General features: G+C 38.3%; 1 protein-coding gene across 1 annotated transcript; it reads left to right on the forward strand.

Moving 5' to 3' along the window:
* The first annotated feature begins 1,008 nt into the window (after nt 1–1,008).
* LOC110383110 (adenylyltransferase and sulfurtransferase MOCS3) lies at nt 1,009–17,595 on the forward strand. Its single transcript, XM_064043385.1, has 11 exons — nt 1,009–1,207; nt 1,888–1,976; nt 2,300–2,433; nt 2,718–2,838; nt 3,470–3,620; nt 5,239–5,325; nt 5,699–5,813; nt 6,804–6,914; nt 11,106–11,212; nt 16,513–16,729; nt 17,433–17,595. The coding sequence occupies exons 1-11, from the start codon at nt 1,088–1,090 to the stop codon at nt 17,585–17,587; spliced, it is 1,407 nt and encodes a 468-aa protein (XP_063899455.1). The 5' UTR covers nt 1,009–1,087; the 3' UTR covers nt 17,588–17,595.
* The last annotated feature ends 4,650 nt before the right edge of the window (nt 17,596–22,245 follow it).

Consider the following 22,245-nt stretch of genomic DNA (forward strand, 5'->3'; position numbering starts at 1 on the left):
CTGGCTGAACTCTCTATATGAAAACAGCTGTGGCGGTTGAAATGGACCTTGGTCGCCTTTTAGATAATGGCGTAGCTTTCTGTTTAAACATCCTTTCGCAATGAAAGCGCGTCAGACATGCATCGCTAGTTAAACTAACGCATTTTTTACACTAATATAATAAAGAGGAAACATTATTTTATTTGTTTGTACCTTATACCGATTTAAAAATTGTTTTACTGTTAGGAAGCTACACTCTTCCCGAGTAACGTAGGCTATATTTTATCCCGTTACGGGCATTTTTTCCCACGGGACACGAGTAAAACCGCATGAAAATGGCTGGTCATCAATAAGAGTAAGATATCAAGCACAATGTACGTACAAATAGGTACTTACATATAACAGTGTTTCTTCGTCATGTCAGCATATAAAACAAGTCTTTACTTTGCAAAACCATAACAGTGCACATTGTTTAATGATATGTAATGTAACACCAACGAGAACCATCAAGTTCGTATGATTATAACTCATTTTAGTTTTAAGAGAAGTCCCGAGTCTTTGTAAGGGGAATCTCTTATTACGTCACAATCTGGGCACTGCGCTGAAGAGAAATTAGATTTTACTACGCAGTGATCACGGGGCAGAACCGTATAAAAGTTGCCAAATCAAAAAGTCAAGAGACATCGAAACCTGTCATAGCATTTGGCAGCGACGAGATGTGGACGTGATATATTTTTGATGCCAATTAATTACATATTTTTTAAATAATATCCTTTATTTATCCATTGATTTTAGCAATTTTTTGCAGTCATCACTTTAAAATCGATCGAATCACATGAGACAATCGACTATTATTTCGATGGAGCACCACTAGATTCTTTTCAAGGGGGCGCGTTTCATGTATGACAGATTATTGTAATGTAATGCATTACTATTATAGCTGTATCTTTCGCACTTTAGTACAAGTACAACTGTGATTTCACTCACTATCGAATGTTGTGTTCCAAATACAAGTAATGGTAGTCTGGAATGGTTTTCCAACCAACAAATCGTTCTACGGTTGTATTTATTTTGTGCTCCGTGAAAAATATTTTTTACCCGTCCTTTTATGAAAAATTATCAAAAAATGGAGCAGTTGAATGCGTTAGAAAATGAAATCAAAGAGTTGCGTAAAACTTTAATGGAAAAGGAAAGAGAGTTTGAGAAACTACGGAAAGAATTGTTTACTGTAAGTTGAAAATTTTCAGTGAAAACGTTTTAAAAGTTTGCAATTTAACGATTTATATATTTTTGAGGCCAAAATCCTTGGTTGTAGGTGTATAATTGCAAAGCATGCCATTCCATGCATGATACAACGCAGCATTTATTATTCAAATTAAAATATTACATATTTACCCATACTTATTGTAATACCGGCACAACATTTGTGCAAACATGGTTAAATTTAAGTACAGGTATTTACGCACTTTATAGAATTGACTTGTCCGTGTTTTAAGTTCCCTAGTAATGTAGGCAATCAGATACTTTATACAAGCAATCTGTTGACTCCAAGCAATTTTACAAGTTAAGTCCGCCATTGTAGAAAATGTGCTCCGCTCCTAAGACGACCCACTGACCGAAAGTATTAAAGAAATAATAATAATGGCATTCAAAGCCGATTTCGGCCACGATTTCATATAGGAGATCAGCTAGCTGCACATGCAGTGCACAAGCTTTTGCTCAGACAAGTGCACACACTATTCCCTCGCTCTCAGTGTGATGGGATGAAAATCCAACACAACTGAAGACAAACCTCCTTAAGTATTCATCATCATCATATCAGCCAATTGCCGTTTATTGAGAGAGGCCTATGTTCATACATCCATAAAGTTACATATTTAAAATAATAAGTGTTGTTATTTTTTCCAGAATCAGACAGAAATAAGTCCAGGATTACAGAGTAAAGAGACTGAATCTATGGTCAAATGTGGGCAGCTACCCAAATGGGCCATAGAGAGGTAAGTTTTATGACACTATTAGCTTGTTAAAATTATTATAATAAATCTTAGTAGCTAAACTATAAAATCATTCAGATAAAAAGCATAGCCTTCCTTGATAAATCGGCTATCCATCACTGAAATAATTTTTCACTAAGAAGAGTTGTATTTTTTTGTTAGAACGCACTTATCTCAGAAACTACTCAGGTCAGTGTTACGTATAAGATAACCCATTTGTCAAGCAGGGTTATAAATATATTTTTTTTATTTAGCCATGAAGTTGTTCCTTAGTAGCTTTTCTTAGTAGCTTAGTAGCTTTAAATGTTTATTATTGTTGTCCCCAGGTATAGCCGACAGATTCTACTCCGAGATATAGGGGTGTCAGGTCAGGCTCGCATCTGTCAGGCTAGAGTGCTGGTAGTAGGCGCTGGAGGCCTCGGATGCCCAGCGGCGATGTATCTTGCTGCGGCTGGCGTTGGTGAGAAACTTTTTGCTGTTTCGCTTCTTGATCAAGAAGTTTAACATTCTTGGAGACTGAAAGGGCCTCAAACTTGTTTCAGGACACTGATGTCGACTTTACACAAACGCCTTTTTAAAGTACAATGCTTGGGCTGCCAAATTCCTCCTCTTTGTTAAATAATGTTATTATACACATCAATACTAATATTATTAATCTGAAGAGTTAATTGGTCTGGAACAATTTTGTATAAAATCAACATGATTTTCTTCTCTAATCTAATTAAAATTTGGTTTTGTCTGCAGGAGAGATTGGTATAATAGACTATGACGTGGTGGAGATCACTAACATACACAGACAGATTCTGCACTACGAACACGATGAGAATATCAGTAAGGCGGAGTCGGCTGCCGCTACACTTAGAAGGTATGTGTGCCATCATTTTTATTTACTGTTAGCCCAAAATTTTATTTATTGTTGTCCCACTTCTGGTTTATTGCTTGCCCACACACCTCTTGGCCTTTAGATTTTACCCACCAATCAGGGTTGACCCGCCATAATTGTATATATGTATACCATTAATGGATAACTTTCTCTGTCCGTTGGGCAGTGGGCATTTACGCTAAGTCCCGGGGTAAGGGGTGGATCCCAGCCGTCATTAGAACATCTTTGACAGCTGTTACGACTAGTCAGAATCCAGAAAGTTCACAACCAGTCTTACTAAAAAGTTGCTGGGGAGTTTGTTCCACCACTTCTTCTTCCCAGCAAAAACACATAGGAAGTGGTGAAGGGCGGGCGTTTTGGGGGCTGTCTTTTGTAGATTTGACGTTCAAAAAGTGCTGATTTTCAGCCTACTTTGAATAAATCACTTTTGATTTGATTTGAGTGATGGGTTACCCGGGTAACTGGGTTGAGGAGGTCAGATTAGGCAGTTGCTCCTAGTATCACACTGGTACTCAGCTGCATCCGGTTCCACTGGAAGCCAACCCCAACATATTTAGAAAAAAGGCTACACAGATGATGAACACATTCTAATTTCACAATATATTTCTTCTAGCATAAACTCCCGTATAAAAGTGACTCCGTACAACGTACAGCTGGACTCTAAGAACGCCCTGGAGATAGCCAAGCACTATGATGTCATACTGGACTGCACCGACAACGTACCTACTCGGTACCTGCTCAGCGATCTTAGCTGTCTCACTAAGGTACTGTTATATCGAAATAACCCCTGCTTGAAATATGAAATAAAATTGCTGACCATGGCATTGACGTCAATGCAATAGGAAACCGTTGTTATTGAAATTAGCGATATCAATTATTTCTTTAGTTTGGATTGGACTTCCGTCGGGCAAATAACTTTCTAATAATTGTATGTAATTAATTTTCAATACATCTCTATTTTAGCTAATTAAATAGTAAAAAAAATATATTTTTTCCGACCCACTCCGTAACAGTACGTCAAATAAAGATGTGTAGCCAGTAAAATTGTAAGGAATAGCTTTAAGCTCCGTAGTTTCTCTCTTCTACCACGATCTCTTATCTCTTCTTTCTCTCTTCCATCAGAACTGTCGCATTCTACTGTCTCTCTCTCGCTACCTGTCTTTCAATCTCTTCTGTTATGTATATTATTTATTTATTTAAATCAGGCATCAAGGCCCATAGAAAACACTATACATAAATATTATAACTAAATCATATACTAATACATATTTTATATAAACTACTTAAAACTAATGCACACAAAGTGTCGGCGTCGTGTTACGCTATTTAGGAATTGAGTTCCTCAAAAGTAAAGCTTCATATCCTTTTTAGGGTTCCGTAGCCAAAATGGCAAAAACGGAACCCTTATAGTTTCGTCATGTCCGTCTGTCCGTCTGTCCGTCTGTCCGTCTGTCACAGCCGATTTACTCGGAAACTATAAGTACTACAGTGATGAAATTTGATGGGAATATGTGTTGTATGAACCGCTACAAAAATATGACACTAAATAGTAAAAAAAAGAATTGGGGGTGGGGCCCCCCATACATGTAACTGAGGGATGAAATTTTTTTTTTCGATGTACATACCCGTGTGGGGTATCAATGGAAAGGTCTTTTAAAATGATATAAAGTTTTCTAAAAAACATTTTTCTTAAAGTGAACGGTTTTTGAGATATCAGCTCTCAAAGTCGTAAAAAGTATGTCCCCCCCCTCTATTTTTATAACTACGGGGTATAAAATTCTAAAAAAAATAGAGGTGATGCATGCTAATTAACTCTTTCAACGATTTTTGGTTTGATCAAAGTATCTCTTATAGTTTTTGAGATAGGTTGATTTAACTGTAATTTACGGAACCCTTCGTGCACGAGTCCGACTCGCACTTGGCCGGTTTTTTTTTTTACTTTCACTCTTTTATGTATTTCTCTTCCCATCAGTACTCTTCTGTCTCTCTCTCCCTCTCGCCGTCTTCTCATTGTCTCTTCCTACCACCACTCTCTCACTCTCTATCTCTTCTGTTATGTATGTTTATGCGTAAAGTTGCTTTGACATAAAAATTTTACACGCATTGAAGTTGACCTGTATGTACCTATGTCATAGCTTCGAAGGTCCATCCCTCCACCATATTAATTTATTTAGCCATCTTTCGAGAACCGTAATCATAAATTGCAGGAATATGTAGTTCTGATGACAATACAATAATATGGTGCTGTCGAACTGATCTGATGATGGAGCCGGAAGATATGAACTGGAACATAATGATAAAACATTGTATCGTAGCTGTGTTTTTACTTGTAAGAGAAGTCAGGTAATGATTTGTATGTGCATTTATTATTTTGTATTGCAGTTACCGTTAATATCGGGCAGTGCGCTCAAGATGGAGGGTCAGCTGACAATATACGGGTATAGAAGTGATACACATACTGTACAGAAGGTGAGAATATCTTTACTTGTAGTTTGTACAAGCTAAAGCAAGCACTTTCACTCGAGTCCCGTTGGACTTACTTCATGCACAAGGGTAGAAGGTACATCATAGCTTTCGTCGGTAAAAGAGCTGGCTAAAGACTGGAAGAATTTTCAAATTGTAAGACTAGGGTGATTAAAGAAGCTTGACAATTTATTTCAATTCTTAATTTTGTTAAACAAGATATAAAAATTAGTATTAAGTAATTTTATTTGCATGCGCATAGTAGTTTCCACGGGACGCGGGTAAACCGCTGGCAGACGCTAGTTTTCTTATAAATCCTTTCACAGCTTCCTTAAACATTTACCCAACTGTAATAAAAATAGTATATATGAATTCTCAGGGCAGCACATACAGGGGTCCATGTTACCGCTGCGTGTTTCCCTCGCCCCCCGCGCCTGACGCGGTGGGCTCGTGCTCAGCGCATGGCGTCGCCGGCCCCGTGCCCGGGCTCATAGGTAATGTATTACTGCTGGACCCCCTACACAGGGGTCCATGTTACCGCTGCGTGTTTCCCTCGCCCCCCGCGCCTGACGCGGTGGGCTCGTGCTCAGCGCATGGCGTCGCCGGCCCCGTGCCCGGGCTCATAGGTAATGTATTACTGCTGGACCCCCTACACAGGGGTCCATGTTACCGCTGCGTGTTTCCCTCGCCCCCCGCGCCTGACGCGGTGGGCTCGTGCTCAGCGCATGGCGTCGCCGGCCCCGTGCCCGGGCTCATAGGTAATGTATTACTGCTCCACCCCCTACACAGGGGTCCATCTATTTTTTTTTAAACGACGTCAAAAATCATCTTATGACCCCCTCCCGCTGTGGGTGACGCGCGGTGAGGGAGTGTCAGCCTCTTACTGACTAAACACCGTCGTGTTCCGTCGTAGGCCGCGTATGTACCAGCGCCGGACCGCGGTATCTCTTTCGAACAACCCGCAGCCACAGGGTCCCATCTTATCGCAAAAAAAAAACAAAAATAGCTTCGCAATCATTTCGATATATGAGCTGTAGTTTTCTCAAAATGTAAAACAAAAAACATAAACTTTTGCTCTTGTAAAGGTAGTCAGTACCAAATTTTATTTAAAACGCATTGATATACAAAAACCCAAGATGCACACTCAACGTCTCAAAAACGTCCTCACCAAATGAGCGCAACATTCAAAATTGTGCTCTCATTTGCTTTCTCCTAGCCGACCACTGCGGTCGTAACATTTTATTGCTTTAACTACAGTGCGTTGTAATAACGACTTGCAGTAAAGTTGAACTTGCAATAACGTATGCTTGTACCTTATAGAAAGAGACAGAATTAGTGTTCATCTTGGGTTTTTGTATATCAATGTTAAAACGTCAGTAATTTAACCTAAGAGCGCAACAACTAGTCAGTTACTTTTGTTAAAATCCATTTAATTACTTTTCTTTTCATAATCCGTCACTATAACGACTATCTGTCACACACAGGTACACTACAAGCGATGGAAGCTATAAAGTGCATCCTGGACGTGTCGCCGCGCAAGCTGCTCGTCGAGAGAATGTTCATATTCGATGCCGAAGACATGACTGCTAGGACTGGTGAGTTATCTATACTTCTATACTAATATTATAAAGAGGAAAACTTTGTTTGTTTGGTTGTAATGGATAAACTCAAAAACTACTCGACCGATTTTAAATATTCTTTCACCATTCGAAAGCTACATTATCTGCGAGTAACATAGGCTATATTTTATCCCTGTGCGGGCAGTAGCTCCCACGGGACGCGGGTGAAACCGCGGAAAACGGCTATTTTGTTATATACTAGCTTACGATGGCGGCTTCGCACGCGATAACAGTATTTCCCCACTATTTAATGTATGTTAATTTTGTTACGGGTTAATTTTGTTTAATTACTCTACCTATTAAAATCTGCAGCGAAATCGGTTGCGTAATTTTGAAGATTTAAGCGTACGAAGGGACATAGGGACAAAAATAGCGACTTTGTTTTATACTATGTTGTGATGGTGTAGATTATACACTTCTGGACACATCTATTGGCCCACCTTGTATTTTCAGTTTCGTTTGGTCCTAGCCAAAATTTTTTAATAGCTCGAGGAAAAAGGTATGATGCAGTTTTGAACCTTGCACATTCACAATTTTATTCAATAGTCTTTTTTTGAATTTCGAACACAGAATTTAAAGAAACAAAAGACAATTTGGAACCTGTTTGTTGATATCAAACAATCGATTACTAAGAAAACTTGGTTTTATTGGTTTACTTGGATTTAATTCTTGAAAAAGTGATTGATATCTTTGGTTTTGCAACAAACATTACTTATTCTTAACATTAAGACGAGGTTCTATCCATAATCTACGGATACTTCAGCTGAAGTCGCCGCTCAAGCTATGGCACTTATTCAGGCCGGACACAGCCAAAGAAACGTGAGTGCTCTACTTAATTTAAGTCAATCTGCGGTCCGAAATGTTTATCCGAGGTATCTAGAGACTGGCGGCTTTGTTCGTCGCCAAGGAAGGCCACGATCTCGGGTCACAACTGAAACGCAGGATCGATTCATCGTGACGACCAGCTTGAGAAATCGTCACCTTACCTCCATTGAGATACAAAACCAACTTCGCGACTTCCACGGAGTATCTTTGAGTGCTCGAACTGTTCGGAGAAGGTTGAAAGAACGCGATATGGTACCACACAAGTCAGCTAATGGGCCCAAACTAACGCGAGCCCACCGAACAGCGCGCCTTCATTTCGCACGCAGTCATTTAAATTGGACACAGCAAGATTGGAGCCGTGTACTCTTTTCTGATGAGTCTAAAATTGTGTTACATGGCAATGATGGAAGGAAGAAAGGCTACCGATGTAAGAGAGAGCGTTTCGCACAATGCTGCTTTGAAGAGAGGGTTGCTTATGGCGTTGGCTCCTGGACTGTCTGGGGCGGTATATCCGCGAGCGGCAAAACACAACTTCAGGTCGTAACAGGACCACGGCTGCCAACATTAAATGCTGAAAGGTACATTCGTGAGTGCTTAGGACCTCACGTGATACCATACGCCGACTATGTGGGCCCAAATTTAATTTTTATGCATGATAATGCAAGAGCCCATGCGGCCGGCATTGTCAAGGAATATCTTCGGAATGTGAATATCACAGTTATGGACTGGCTAGCCAGAAGCCCAGACATGAACCACATTGAACACATGTGGGACGAGCTAAAATGAGGTGTTAGGGCTCGTCAGCCAGTTGCCCAGACGATACAGGAGTTTAAAACTGCCATAGAAGAGGAATGGGAGATGATCCCTCAAAAGGAGAATGGCAGATTTCGTACCGCATATTTTTGTCGTTGTTCAGTTCTAGAATTTGTACCAATTATTAAGGCAACTAAGTCATTTATTTTCATGTTAGTGTAGTATTTTTAGAACTCCGGATTAATTAATTATACCAATTAAAAGATTCAAGTAATTAAACGTAATATAATCTTAAACTAAACGCAACTAAACGTAGTTCTGTTTTTAGAAGTTGCCATTTGTAAAATATCACGAGGCTCGAAATGATAAATAATTATTTAAACATAGAAATAACAGTAAATATAATTAACCAATTACATATTATACCTTAAAATGAATAATTATTGCATACTATCTAAATAATTAACAATTTAATTATATAAATTATTTTCATCATCAATGTTTTTATTTTGTATTGGCAATTATTTTATTGACAGGTAACGGATATCTTTCAGAGTCTAGTCTCTGTCTGTCAGTGTCTGTTCAGTTCTTTGCTGTTGTTTTGGATTGTGGTTTGTTACTGCATCTGAGCAATTTAAGCAAATTATTTGGTAATTTTTACGTTGAGTCGAGGAACTGCTCCTCCGTACTCTATCTGTTAATAGTACTTTCGCGAAAGGACGCTTTATTACTTGTGTTGTTATTGTAGTTTGCAATGCATCAATTGCAACGGTCGCTTGTCGTGAATACGAAGGCACGCTTTATCCGATGAGAGTGAAGATATCGTCAATACTATTCGGCTGTGGACATATCCTAGAGATGTAAGTAGTTTTCAAATAACATTTTGCGTACGAGTGTGCCAGTTACGAAGTGAGAACTTTTACGTGTTAAAAAGTAGACTCACCATATAAACTACACGATTTCATACTAAAATAATATGAATGTACCTAAAACTAATCTTAACATTATTTGAAAAAATAACAAACATTGTTGTGGTTGTAAAAATATTTACAGTTTGTCCTGTAAACGATCATTGTTGTGTTTGTACATTAACAAACATATAAGTGACCTCTTACATGTATTGTTTACTTGCCTAACTTGGTTTGTGTAACACTGTTAAAATAGTTATTTAAAGCAATGTTGAATCATACTCAAAATCACTTAAATATTTTCCAGATATCACCTGCTGACCATGTTTGCCGCACGGAACAAATATTTGAATGATCTGCAAGTAGTTGTTCTGGGTCTGGGTATTTCTGCACATGAGTTTCTATGTTGATGAAATAATACTAAGAATAGATTAAATAATTATAAGAACAATAAAATTGATGTATATTCCTACAAAAACAAAGTTGTTTTATTATACCACACTCGAAACCCGAGAACTTGACCATTATCAAACTGTTGCAGTCCGCTGCTGGACAGGTATCTCCTAAATGCACTCTACTGAGTGGGTACGATCCTTATCTATCTATCTATTTACCTAATTGTACGTACCTACCTAAAACACACCCAATATTAAGAGACAAGCTAGGTAGAACATTTATTTTATCATTACCATAACAATGTTTATGTACCTAGCTAAAACAACTTACATGGGTACACTGTAGTACATAACCTTAAAAAACAAAACTGGTTATAACTTTTACTTCCCAAGTTCTAAAAATCTAAGAATTTACAAAGGGCTTGCCTATCATATTACCCACCAATTATAACCCATAACAATGTTTATGTACCTAGCTAAAACAACTTATATGGGTATACTGTGGTACATAACCTTAAAAAACAAAACTGGTTATAACTTTTACTTCCCAAGTTCTAAAAATCTAAGAATTTACAAAGGGCTTGTCTATCATATTACCCATCAATTAAAACAAAAAATATCCCAAAACACGAAATTTTATTAGCGGTACGAAAGTCCCATACAAGCCTGCCATTCGCCTTTCATAGAGCGATTGATAAACTCTATGCCTAATCGTATGAGAGCTTTGGTAGATGCCCATGGAGGCAACACGCGTTATTAAATTAAACCTTTATTTGATAAAACATGTTTTTTATTAAAAAAATCAATTGCCAATTTCAAATTTAACAAGGCGCATATCCGACTTGTTAGGCGTAGCTCCATGTTGTATGGTATTCTGAATTCAAATTTAAAACAATACGATCGAAAAAGAAGGTAAAATGTATCAGGTTTAAAACTGCATCAACAGTTTTTGTTCAATCTAGCAATCATATTTCGGTAGGGGCTATCAAAACCTAAACTCTAAGGTGGGCCAATAGATGTGTCCAGAAGTGTATATTATTTCTGTGTGTAGTTTAAACTTAATTGATTAATTGTGGATGAGAATGTGACACCTCCGATTGTCCGACTCTAGGTTGTAATTTTTATTGGAAACTTACTTTTTTTGGACCCAAAATATACCTCGTTGTAAGCAGTCACGTTGTAAGCAATTTTTATGCCTATATACTTAATTTTTTCCCTTAATCTTCTCAATTTCAGTAAAAAAGTTATATAGTGTAGTGTAGTTCATAATTTAATTTAATTTCCAGTGCAGCTACGTAAGCGTAACTCGATGTGCGCGGCGTGTTCGGACAGTCCCACCATCACGCATCTCGTCGACTACGAAGCGTATTGTAAGGCGCCTGCTAATGATAAGGTAAATGATACTTGTTTTTACACGCTTTTTATTAGCTTCACCTGTATGTTTGTAGGTTTGTATGTTTGTTTGTAACCGACTTCTTTGGGCGCGATTTTGACCCACTTTAAACGGCCAGATTTCGTTCAAACTTTGTAGATTTATTGAAGACCGATGACAATACACTAATTTGATAAAATTATTCCATTTTTAACCGACTTCCCAAAAAGGAGGAGGTTACACATACACATCGATTACTCCGAGGTTTATAGACCGATTTACGTGATTCTTTTTTGTTCGACTCGGAATAGCTGCCAGTTGGTCCCATAGTCATCAGGTCAGGATCTGATGATGGAAACCCTGAGAAATCGAGGGCAACCTTCAAAAGTTGTAGGCATACATAGGGTAAAAACTTGACACTCAGGTGTACGCCTAAGAGCACTATTCAACTGTGAAGATTTGGAGCTGACCTGATGATGGAGACCAGAGAGGGTCGAGGGAGCTCGACAACTGAATATGTAAACTACCTCGTGTTTGGGCTTAAATTATTTGTATTGACAAGACCTTTGCAACAGTGAAGATTTGGAGCTGACCTGATGATGGAGACCAGTGAAAGTCGAGGGAACTCGACAACTGAATATGTAAAATAGGTACCTCGTTTGGACTTATATTCTTTGTATTGATGAGAACTTCCCACTTGTATGGAAAGTGACAACTATTCGTATCACTGAAAAGCTTTAAATAAATAACCTTTTTACAAAAAAATTAAACCGACTTCCCAAAACACTAAAAAGCAAAAAAAAAGCTAATTTTAGGTGCATCGGCCTAGAAGTCGGTGGCAAAATTAACTTAGTAACATCCATTAGACACCGACTTCTAGGCTTTTCAATGTGCAAAATATGATTTTTGTTAATTTATATAATTTTCATCTATAGTCTATAAGGTAAGAAAATTAATTTAAATTTTCTAGATTTTTTCTCTACAGTCGATAAGGCAGGACTCGATGTTAATTTTTATTTCCAATAATTTTCTTTAGCCGTTTTCTCTAATATTGACAAATTTTTGTATACTAAAGAGAATTTTAATTCTACAAAACAAATAATAGTTTTAAAACAAACTAAAAAGTAGAAAATAAATAATAGTTTAAAAAAACTAAAAAACACGCTTTTTATAGAAAAACGAACTAAAAAATATAAAATAAATTTTAATGAATTTAAATTTAGAAAACAGTGTTAAAAATTTCAAAGAATATAAATTAATAATAGTGTGAATACAAAAAAAAAATATTTAAAAAAAGCGTGGGGTGCTTTTTAAGATATTATCGAAATGAAAATCACTGTACTCATATCTGTCAATAAAATATTTATAACTATTGACACCATGCACCCCACGCTTTTTTTTTATATATTTTTTTTGTATTCACACTATTATTAATTTATATTCTTTGAAATTTTTAACACTGTTTTCTAAATTTAAATTCATTAAAATTTATTTTATATTTTTTAGTTCGTTTTTCTATAAAAAGCGTGTTTTTTAGTTTTTTTAAACTATTATTTATTATCTAATAGGATCATGTTACTAAGTATTTGTGAGTGTCCGTCTGTCGCCAGGCTGTATCTCATGAACCGTGATTGGTATCATATTATGTACTAGCTTTTGCCAGCGGTTTCACCCGCATCCCTTGGGAACCTCTGCACGAACCCGGATAAAAAGTAGCCTATAGCCTGCCTCGATAAATGGGCTATCTAACACTGAAAGAATGTTTCAAATCGGACCACTACTTCCTGAGTTTAGCGCGTTCAAACTATTCAGCTTTATAATTCAATTCAATAGGACCCTTACTAAATCTTCGGTGTCCGTCTGTCGTCAGGTTGTTAGACAGTCAAAATTTTCACAGGTGTGTTGTTGAGAACTAGAATAAAATTAATATTTTAGGGGATTCCTATCTGATTCGACAAGCATGCGGCAGACAAGGGACGTTACTAGCTCCACTCTTTTACGTCTTCTACCAAACTCGCTCACTATTTTCAAAATGAAAACACCAATCAATCGAGATGAATCTTTGACAGATTCGTCTTGATTTGACAAGAACCCGATCGTCTCGTTAGTTCTAGTAACTGATCATGCCTATGGCACATTTCATGAACTAGAAGAAGGCGACTGATCTACGCTTCTTATGGCATCTCCGCTCTTTCCTTCCTTTGTGTTCCCAGTAGTGTAAGAAATTTTCAAATCGGTTCAGTAGTTTCAGAGCTTTTAGGATTGTTACTGACTACTTGTACTAATGTAAGAAAAACATTTCATAGATGAAGGTATTAAAAATGTGTGTTTTTGTTATTTCTTGCTTTCTGGTTGAAGAGGTGGTATGTAAGTGAACTATTTAAATAATTATTACCTAATTAATTTCTATAATGCTGCCATTATTTTAAACCTGGAAATCTGCCAAGGAAGGCTAAAGTAAACATTTAGTTGAACGTAATAACTTTATCTCCGTTATTTTAACATAATATATATTTCTACTAATCGATTTCCCGCGGTTTTACCCCGTGGGAACTACTGCCCGTGACGGGATAAAATATAGCTTATGTTACTCGGGAAGAGTGTCACAAGATATTTTCACTGGTTTAGAAGCAATGTATGTTTCGAAACTGTGTTTAAAGAAAATCAAAACTGCGAATGTTTGGAGGTAAGTTTTTCAAAATTATTTGTTGTTTTTCTATTTTATTTCTATTTTATTATTGGTTTTATTGAGTTCATTTTGTTTTCGTGACATTCGCGGTATTGACGACATTGTTGCTTGTAATATTTTTATCTTTATTAAATACTTACTATTATTTAACTATGCATAGATGTTTTATCTCAGGAAAGCGGGTGCGCCATGCTTGTGTGTGTATTTACACACATTGTACATGCACATTCGCGCAGAAGTAATTTATTGGGTTCCTTTTGTGGTATGAAGTGAGGCGCGGGGCCGGGCTAAAGCGGTGATTGGCCCGCAGCGCATCGCGTCATAGCCGTCACTCGGGATTGGTTCTTTGCTAATAAATCACTTTTGCGCAGATGTAGGTCAGAGCTCAAGATTCGTGCCGATAACTATACTGAGCACGAGCGAGCTTACGCACACAAACAAAATGTGCATGTGCATTTACACACACAAGTATGGCTCTCCCGCTTTCGACAGACAAAACATCTATACAGTAAAGACTGAACTCTTTCTAAAAGTTTATTTTCTTTCACAGAAAAAACAAGAATTCCGCCTAAAATCAGAAAGAAGAAAACTCGAAAAAGAAAAACGTATGACTGGACAGAGTTATTTTGGTTTTCGAACTCAGAAAGATGGAGAGAAGACCATTTGGATACAAGATGTATTAAAATCCGAAAGAAGGCTAAACCCTTCTTGCAAATCCGAATTTTGCGCCAAGAGTGTTACCAGACACTGCAATAAACTGACGCCTTCTGATAGACAGAAGATTTTCGAAGACTTCTGGCAGTTAGAATGGCAAGACAAGAAGAAATATGTTCGTTCTTTAATTGACAATGTCCCTGTGAAACGAAGGAGAAGTTCTCATAAAGGAATTGTCTCAAGAAAGGGCGATTCAAAAATCTACCATTTGATATTGAACGACGAAAAAGTTCAAGTTTGTAGAGTAACCTTTTTGAACACTTTAGGACTTAAAGAGGCCATGGTACGGTGCTGGCTTGGCACTCGCACGAAGTGTGGTAACCCCAAAAGTCCAATAAAATCCCAAAATGTACTCCAATATGTGGATACCCTACCAAAAGTTGGCCCGAAATGTCAGTTCTGCGTTTCCGATAACACTCATATTATGTACATAGATTTGAATGTGAAAAATCAATTTCAATTATACAATTTGTATGTGAACGAAATGAAGTCTAAAGGTATTAAACCTGCTTCGAGAAAAACTTTCTCAAAAGTGCTCGTTAAGAAGAATTTGAGGATTTTTAAGCCTAAAAATGAAAGAGATGTCTGTGATTTAGTGAAGCAACATAATGTTCAGAGTTTCAGTTTTCAAGCTGAAAAATGTGATGGGTATTATTATGAAATACATAATTTGAATGAACAGTGGCCTTGATGAGAAAAAAATTACTAGCGGAGATTTTATAACGCAAAATCTCCTAAGAAAGTAGTGCGCCAACTTGCGGGTGGTTGGGGTAAGAGGAATGTTACTGTTTTCGCCCTAATACGCCTTTGTTTCCTCCTTCTGCAAAGCAGTCATGCTCGAGGAGGAGGAGGCGGAACGCCAGAGAGTTCGCACCTCTCATCCCGGCCGCCGCGCTGGACCAGGTAGACACCATGGGCGCCGGGTGTCGCGAGACGACTCCCGGCCACCGGGTCCGTGGGCGGTGAGTTCGGGTGGCTCATCGCTCATGTCTAGTTAATAGACAAAGGACCTCCCAACGAATTTCACAGCTCAAATGAGCTGTGTGCTAGCGAACAATAGTTTAAAAAACACGCTAAAGCACGTCCGCCATGTTGGGGAGGCCGCCATATTGGATTTGTAATGACGTTTCCTAACTAGTCATGTATTGTCATCAGAACTCAGAGCGTGTGCAAAATTTCATCCTAATCGAAGACCGGGAAATGGATCAAATTAAGATTCCAAGATTTTCTTACATACATAGTTACAAGTGAAGCTAATATGAGCGTGTTAAAAGTCAAAGTCCACAGCTAGCATGTGTTTTCGCACAAAGATTGTAATTTCGCGTACATTTTAGAAATGTTCACATGTGCCTTACTGACCTTGTTAATTTTTTTTTATATATAGTAAGTGTAATTTGTTGAATAGTTGTATTTCAATTGAACAAACTTGCGATAAAATGCTATTAACATACATTTTCGTATGTGTGTTCTATGTATTAATTGTCGTAATAAAAATAATGTTAATGTTTTTATGTATTGTTTTATTTAATAGTTTAAAAACACAAATGCACTTCCTTCTTCCCGTGGAAACTACTCGTACCCGGATAAAATATAGGCCGTATGACTCGACTGTCTAGTTTCCAATAGTGAAAGAATTTTTTAAATCGGTTCATTAGTTTCGGACCCTATATTATGTGTAGGTGCCTTGATAAAATATAGCCAATGGCACTCAGGAATATTGAGGCTATCTATTAGTGAAAGAATTTTGGAAATTCGACTAGCGTTTCCAAAGATTTTACCCCCCACAAATTACAAATACCCCCTACTTACAAATATTACCTCTTTATAATATTAGCATAGATGTAGATAGAATAAATACACAGAAAACAATTTAAACCACCCGCCCAGCCCAATCTTAACTTAACCTCTCCTCCCACAGGAACTAGACCTGCACATCCTACCGAAATGCAACAGGATATCAGCTCCAGAGGTCTCCCAACTCCTGAAAGAGAAGGTGGATCCGTACATAGTGGACGTCAGAGCCGACGCCGAGTATCAAATGTGCCATATTATAGGGGCTAATAATTGGCCTATTGAGAGGCTCAATGGAGAGAATTTGGATAGACTGATGAAGGTTGTGGAAGATAAAGAAATTGGTAAGTAAGTAAATAGTTCGAGAACAAAATGACGCGTGGAGATGTCATACGGGAAATTCCCAAATATGCTCAATACTCAATACTTTTATTGCTTTCCACATGTATTATTAGGTGGTAGCGAGCAAAATAAGTGGGTTAGGAGAGAGGAAGCTCTTATTCGCTATGTTACTTATTATTGTTGACTAAAGTAGTTATATAGGTATATATAGTAGTTATATAATTGAAGACTAAAGTAAGTATATAGGCAAATAAGTTATATTTATATTTAAACACTTATTCTACACTAAAGTTGAAAACTGTGTGTGTGCGCGTATATGTTGAGGTAGGCTTCCAGTCTAACCGGATGCAGCTGATTACCAGTGTTTTACATGTAGCGATTGCCTATCTGACCTCCTCAACCCAGTTACCCGGGCAACCCAATACGCTTTGGTGAGACTTGTTGGCAGACTTACTCGTTCCTGACCCGTAACGACTGCCAAAGATGTTCAATGATAGCCGGGACCTACAGTTTAACGTGCCATCCGAAACATAGTCATCGGTGTCCAAGATATACTTAGAAAGTACATACAAAAACATAAACAGCTTATATAAGTTTGAGGAACGCTTAGCGAGGTCGCTTGGTGGATGGGTGACCAACTTGTCATGACGAGTTTTTCCGTGTTTTAACACAATTGAAAGCAAACACATGTTTTTTTCTTCACAGTGGTGTTCATCTGTCGTCGCGGCAACGACTCTCAGCTCGCAGCTAAGATGGTGCTAGACATGCTAGCGACAGACGAGCGACACAAAGTGCGCGACGTGATCGGCGGCCTGCACGCGTGGGCAAGTGACGTGGATAACACCTTCCCAATCTATTAGACTTAAGTTACTGGTTAGTTGGCATTTTACAAACAGTGTACAACTAAAAATGCCGACGGCACAACTAAAAATGTGGACGGCACAAATCTTCTGTTTGTATATGTCGTGGGCACTGGGTGTATGATGGTTTTCCACATTTCAATCGCATTTTTAACCGGAATGCTTATATAAGCAGGAAATTTTGGCATTAATAATATACGGCATATGTATTATTATTGCCGCTGGTGGTGTGCCGTCGGCACTGGTTTCCTATGTTTTAGTTAGATATTTCAATCGCGTTTTTTTAACCGATTTCAAAAAAAGAGGTTCAAATAACTGTTTACCAGTCGTATGCATTTCATGCTAGTATAAGCCGGTGGTATAAGTACGTCAGCACTGGGTGTGTCTTTTTGACATTATAATCGTGTTTTTTAACTGACTTAAAAAAAGGAGGTTCTCAAATCATGCAAAAGGCTTACGGCTTACGGCTTAAAGGCTGACGTATGTTCTGTCTGTGTACTTACATAGTGATGTGTTTATGGGCTTAAACAAAATTAATATTGAAATTAACACTGATTTTAATTAGGAGTAATTATTATGAACATGCAGAATCACCAAGTACCGGGAGCGGAAAGGGGCGAGTGACATTTCACATTAACTGTCAACATGACAGGAGCGTTTACAAAGTTGAACATTATAAATAAAGTCTACTGACTATTGGGTTTATTTTTCCTTGGGCAGTCCTTAATAAAGTGACCTGCCTTTTTACAAGGATCATAAATGTTTTTCCTAGCATCATAAATATTTTTCCTAGAATCATAAATGTTTTTCCTAGCATCATAAATATTTTTCCTAGGATCATAAATGTTTTTTCTAGCATCATAAATATTTTTCCTAGGATCATAAATGTTTTTCCTAGCATCATAAATGTTTTTCCTAGCGTCATAAATATTTTTCCTAGCATCATAAATATTTTTCCTAGGATCATAAATATTTTTCCTAGTGCAGTTTCAGGGTCACCAATTTAGATGGTGTGGGTGTCGTGTCCAGAGATAAGTAAATAAATCGAATACTAATTAATACACTTTTATTTTCTGACTCCAATTAGGTTACATACGATTTGGTACGGTCACAATATTTAGTAGCGTGCGTTGGTAGTGCGATATACGGGACAACTGGGGAGGCGAACACAATGCAAGTACAGTATGAACAATATTGATGCTTCAACAATTAGTGTAGGTCCCACTACGCTAGCATCATAAATGTTTTTCCTAGCATCATAAATATTTTCCTAACATTTTATGTAGTGTTAGTATTGGTGGCGTTGGAAGCTGTTTAGGTCCCGCTATTACTTACGCGTATGTGGTCGTCTCTAACGTTGTGAAGTTCTTTGAAAATGTCGCTTTCACTGTTTGTTATACATATATGTATATTGATCCTGGCCGATTTCAGCCACAGCGACTTGGATCGGCGCTTAATTTTGAGAGTTTCGCTGGTGTGCTTGTGATGTTGGGCTTGCCAACCTTCCGACAGGCAGGGTCCTTAGGTTCTGATGAGGGTAGACGTTAATAAAACAACAGATCTACATGTGTAGGTATAGTCAAGGCAACTAATACCTAATAAGAAGTGCACCCCTTTATTGAATATACTACGCTATTTATACAAAGGAAAAGCTACGTGCTTATCTTAACTTATTACTATCTTATTAAATATCTTATTCTTTTTTGTGCCAAGACTTCGGTCTTCTTGACATTTATCTTCAGGTCAAATCTGCTACATACCTGCAGTAGTCTCGACATAAGCCTCTGCAGCCCATCTGGGGATTCCGCTAAAAAACATAAGTCATCTGCATACATTATCTCAGTGATAGTCGCGTGAGACACTCTTGTGCGAGCCTTAAGTCTATTTAGGTTGAAGACACCACCGCCATCGGTACGAAAACGAATACGGGTAACTTCGGACAGAGTCTGCGAGGCTTCCCGAACTACAACTGCTTAGTACAGGGCAAAGAGAGTAAGTTGCTGTCGAATGTCTTACTTTAATGAAACACTTCCTATAGTACCTATATGCGGCGGTCGGGGTGTTAGATAAATGTTCTTGGGTCTTAGACTAGACTGGGTTGTAAGATTTCTATAACAATTTTTAACCTTTTTTCTCACATTATTGTGAAGTTTCAACACTGTTTCCATGGGAGTTTTTCGGACCCTTGCATTTCGTACAGGTTAAAAAGCTGAAGTTTTAGTTTCCACTCAAGAAAGTGCTTTTTTGACAAGTTTTGTTTCATTTTCTGGCAGTAAAGATCCAATAAGGTGATAAACTTGGCCTTGCATTTTAAAGGTTGGCATGAACGGTCCTTCCGTTATTTGTTTTGCCCCAAAGGAAGTCATTTGGAAAGCACTGTTATATGAACGAATATTGTCTAAAAAATGTTTCGACTGGGCATGGTCGCCATTAAGGAGACTTTTAACTAAGGGTGGCGGGTCTTGCTTTGATGCATTTTTTCATTTGAGCAGCACATCCCGTTTGTCTCTTTCCTACATTTCAGAGTATCACAAAAATTACAAATTTCTCTCATGTCACCCTCGAAAGTAAAGCCAGCGTAATTAATTTTAGACGAATATGTAAACCCTGATTTTTCCCTATTTTCCTAAGATAGTAAAATATTTACATCGTCATATTCCATGGACTCATCAGCTTTGCTATTTGTGTCTCTATTTATATGGTATCGAGCTTCAATTTACGCGGTTCTACTGTTTCTTCTCGTCTTAGTTCATCTGAAGCCGGGTATCCACTTAGGTTTGCCGTGGTTTGCGAACACTGTGTGTTCCGCTAACGTGTTCAGTGTACACACTTAGGCTGCAACATCAGTGATCCTGTCGGTAAAGCCAGATAACAGTATAGATATTTTACTTTTACATAAGTCGGGTTCAGTGTTTAATGCTTCGCCAATTATCTTCCAGGCGTCTCCTTTTAAATTGTTTTTCTTGTAGTTTTCATCTTGTGGGTCCCATAAAACATTATGTTTATATGAGCTGTAGACATTTTTCATCGGACCACTCCATGTTCGCGAACTTAACAAACATGTCGTGACACGCTCGCGTCCACGACCAAACTGCGATCCCTTTTGAGATCGCTCAAAAAACCGCTTCCCGAGCGATCCGCCGTACTCCGGTCGTGCTCCCGTCGCGCTCCGCCATCACGACGTATCCATTATGTTTGGTTTGCGGAGCGGGCGCGTTCGCAAACCACGGCGAACCTAAGTGGATACCCGGCTTAATTTTTCCCTTTCAGATGCAAGATAACATTACATGGACGACGTTGATATGTCAGATCAACTATAGATAGCGCCTTCGTCAAAAGTATTGTTATGTATTTAACTGACGAAAAATTTTTTGTATTTCTTCTGTATCCGGTTCAATGCGGAATACATCTTTTATTCTTTTCCCTGTTATTGACGTGGGTCATGGTTGTCGTTTGAAGAGCCGCTGGAAGATGAAGAGGAACAAAGACGCGTTTGTTTGAAAATTCCTCGATGCGTATTTATGCACGTTAATTCTTGTGATTCGTCATCCAACTCTCTCATAATTTACAATTAATGGCCTCGGGAAATTCTTTTACTATCGCCGTTTTTAGTTCTTCGTACGTTCGAAACGCCTTCTCAGTCTTCATCTATAGTTCAAACATCGACGAGCGATAATAAGCTTTTGCTGTGGAGTCCACCCGAATATGTCCGCATTGTCGTCGACATCTGGCACCATTTTACAGATAAGTATGTCATGTCGTCGCTTGTGAACTTTGGGACGGAATCCATCGTGTGCCACGAATTAGTTGTAGTGGCTGCCTCGTTCTGCTTGCTGCTCTCTGCCATTGTATTGCCTCGTGATCGCAGAGTAATACCGCCAAACCTCGCGTTGTACGTCGTGTGGAGGTTATGCCGGCCGGTGCACGCCGTCGTGGAATGCGTGCGCCCGTTTCTTCTTAATACGTCGTCAATTATTATTATGCACTTAGACCTCCTATCCCGGACGAGAATTATGTAGGGGAGGTCTAAATGAGAACACTTTTTTTATGTAACTATTGAATTTTTATTGCGGAGCAAAAAACACTGTAGGTACCTATCATCTTAATATGGCGTCGTCTATGATAAAAAAAAAGAAAGCTATACATTCTTTTTGACGTGACAACGTCTTATAAATCGATGGAGCCGGCTGCACGCACGAAAAAACATGACTCATGCGGCGTTGCCTCGCTCTGAGGCGTTACCTCGCTCTGAGGCGTTACCTCGCTCTGAGGCGTTACCTCGCTCTGAGGCGTTACCTCGCTCTGAGGCGTTCCGTTTAAGGCTTGAAGTGCAAGCGAGAGCACGCAGCGAGCGACAAAGAGGCACAATCGGCAGCTACTCATGTTGTCACGTTCAACTATCGTCAGTAAAACGACTTTACAGACAATGGTTTTTTCTTATCATAGACAATCTGTCGTTCACAAACTATATATTCATTATTATTTTTTTCCTACATACATATAATAATCTACACACCACAATCATATGATAACTTTACTTTTCAATTTCAGACATGCCAATCTCACTTAAGAATTTATAATGTTTATTAGCACTTAAACTTTTGGTGAAGATATCAGCTGGCAACTCTGAGGTTGATACGTATTTAATTACAATGCTA

Source organism: Helicoverpa armigera, chromosome 31, assembly GCF_030705265.1.
Source record: "Helicoverpa armigera isolate CAAS_96S chromosome 31, ASM3070526v1, whole genome shotgun sequence".
NCBI lineage: Eukaryota > Metazoa > Arthropoda > Insecta > Lepidoptera > Noctuidae > Helicoverpa > Helicoverpa armigera.

Bases quoted from the DNA above. Each gene is read 5' to 3' on its own strand.
- LOC110383110 (XM_064043385.1), top strand. From the start codon at position 1,088: ATGAAAAATTATCAAAAAATGGAGCAGTTGAATGCGTTAGAAAATGAA. The intron at 5,326-5,698 runs GTGAGAATATCT...ATGAATTCTCAG, and splicing joins ATACACATACTGTACAGAAG to GGCAGCACATACAGGGGTCC. The intron at 11,213-16,512 runs GTAAATGATACT...CTCCTCCCACAG, and splicing joins AGGCGCCTGCTAATGATAAG to GAACTAGACCTGCACATCCT.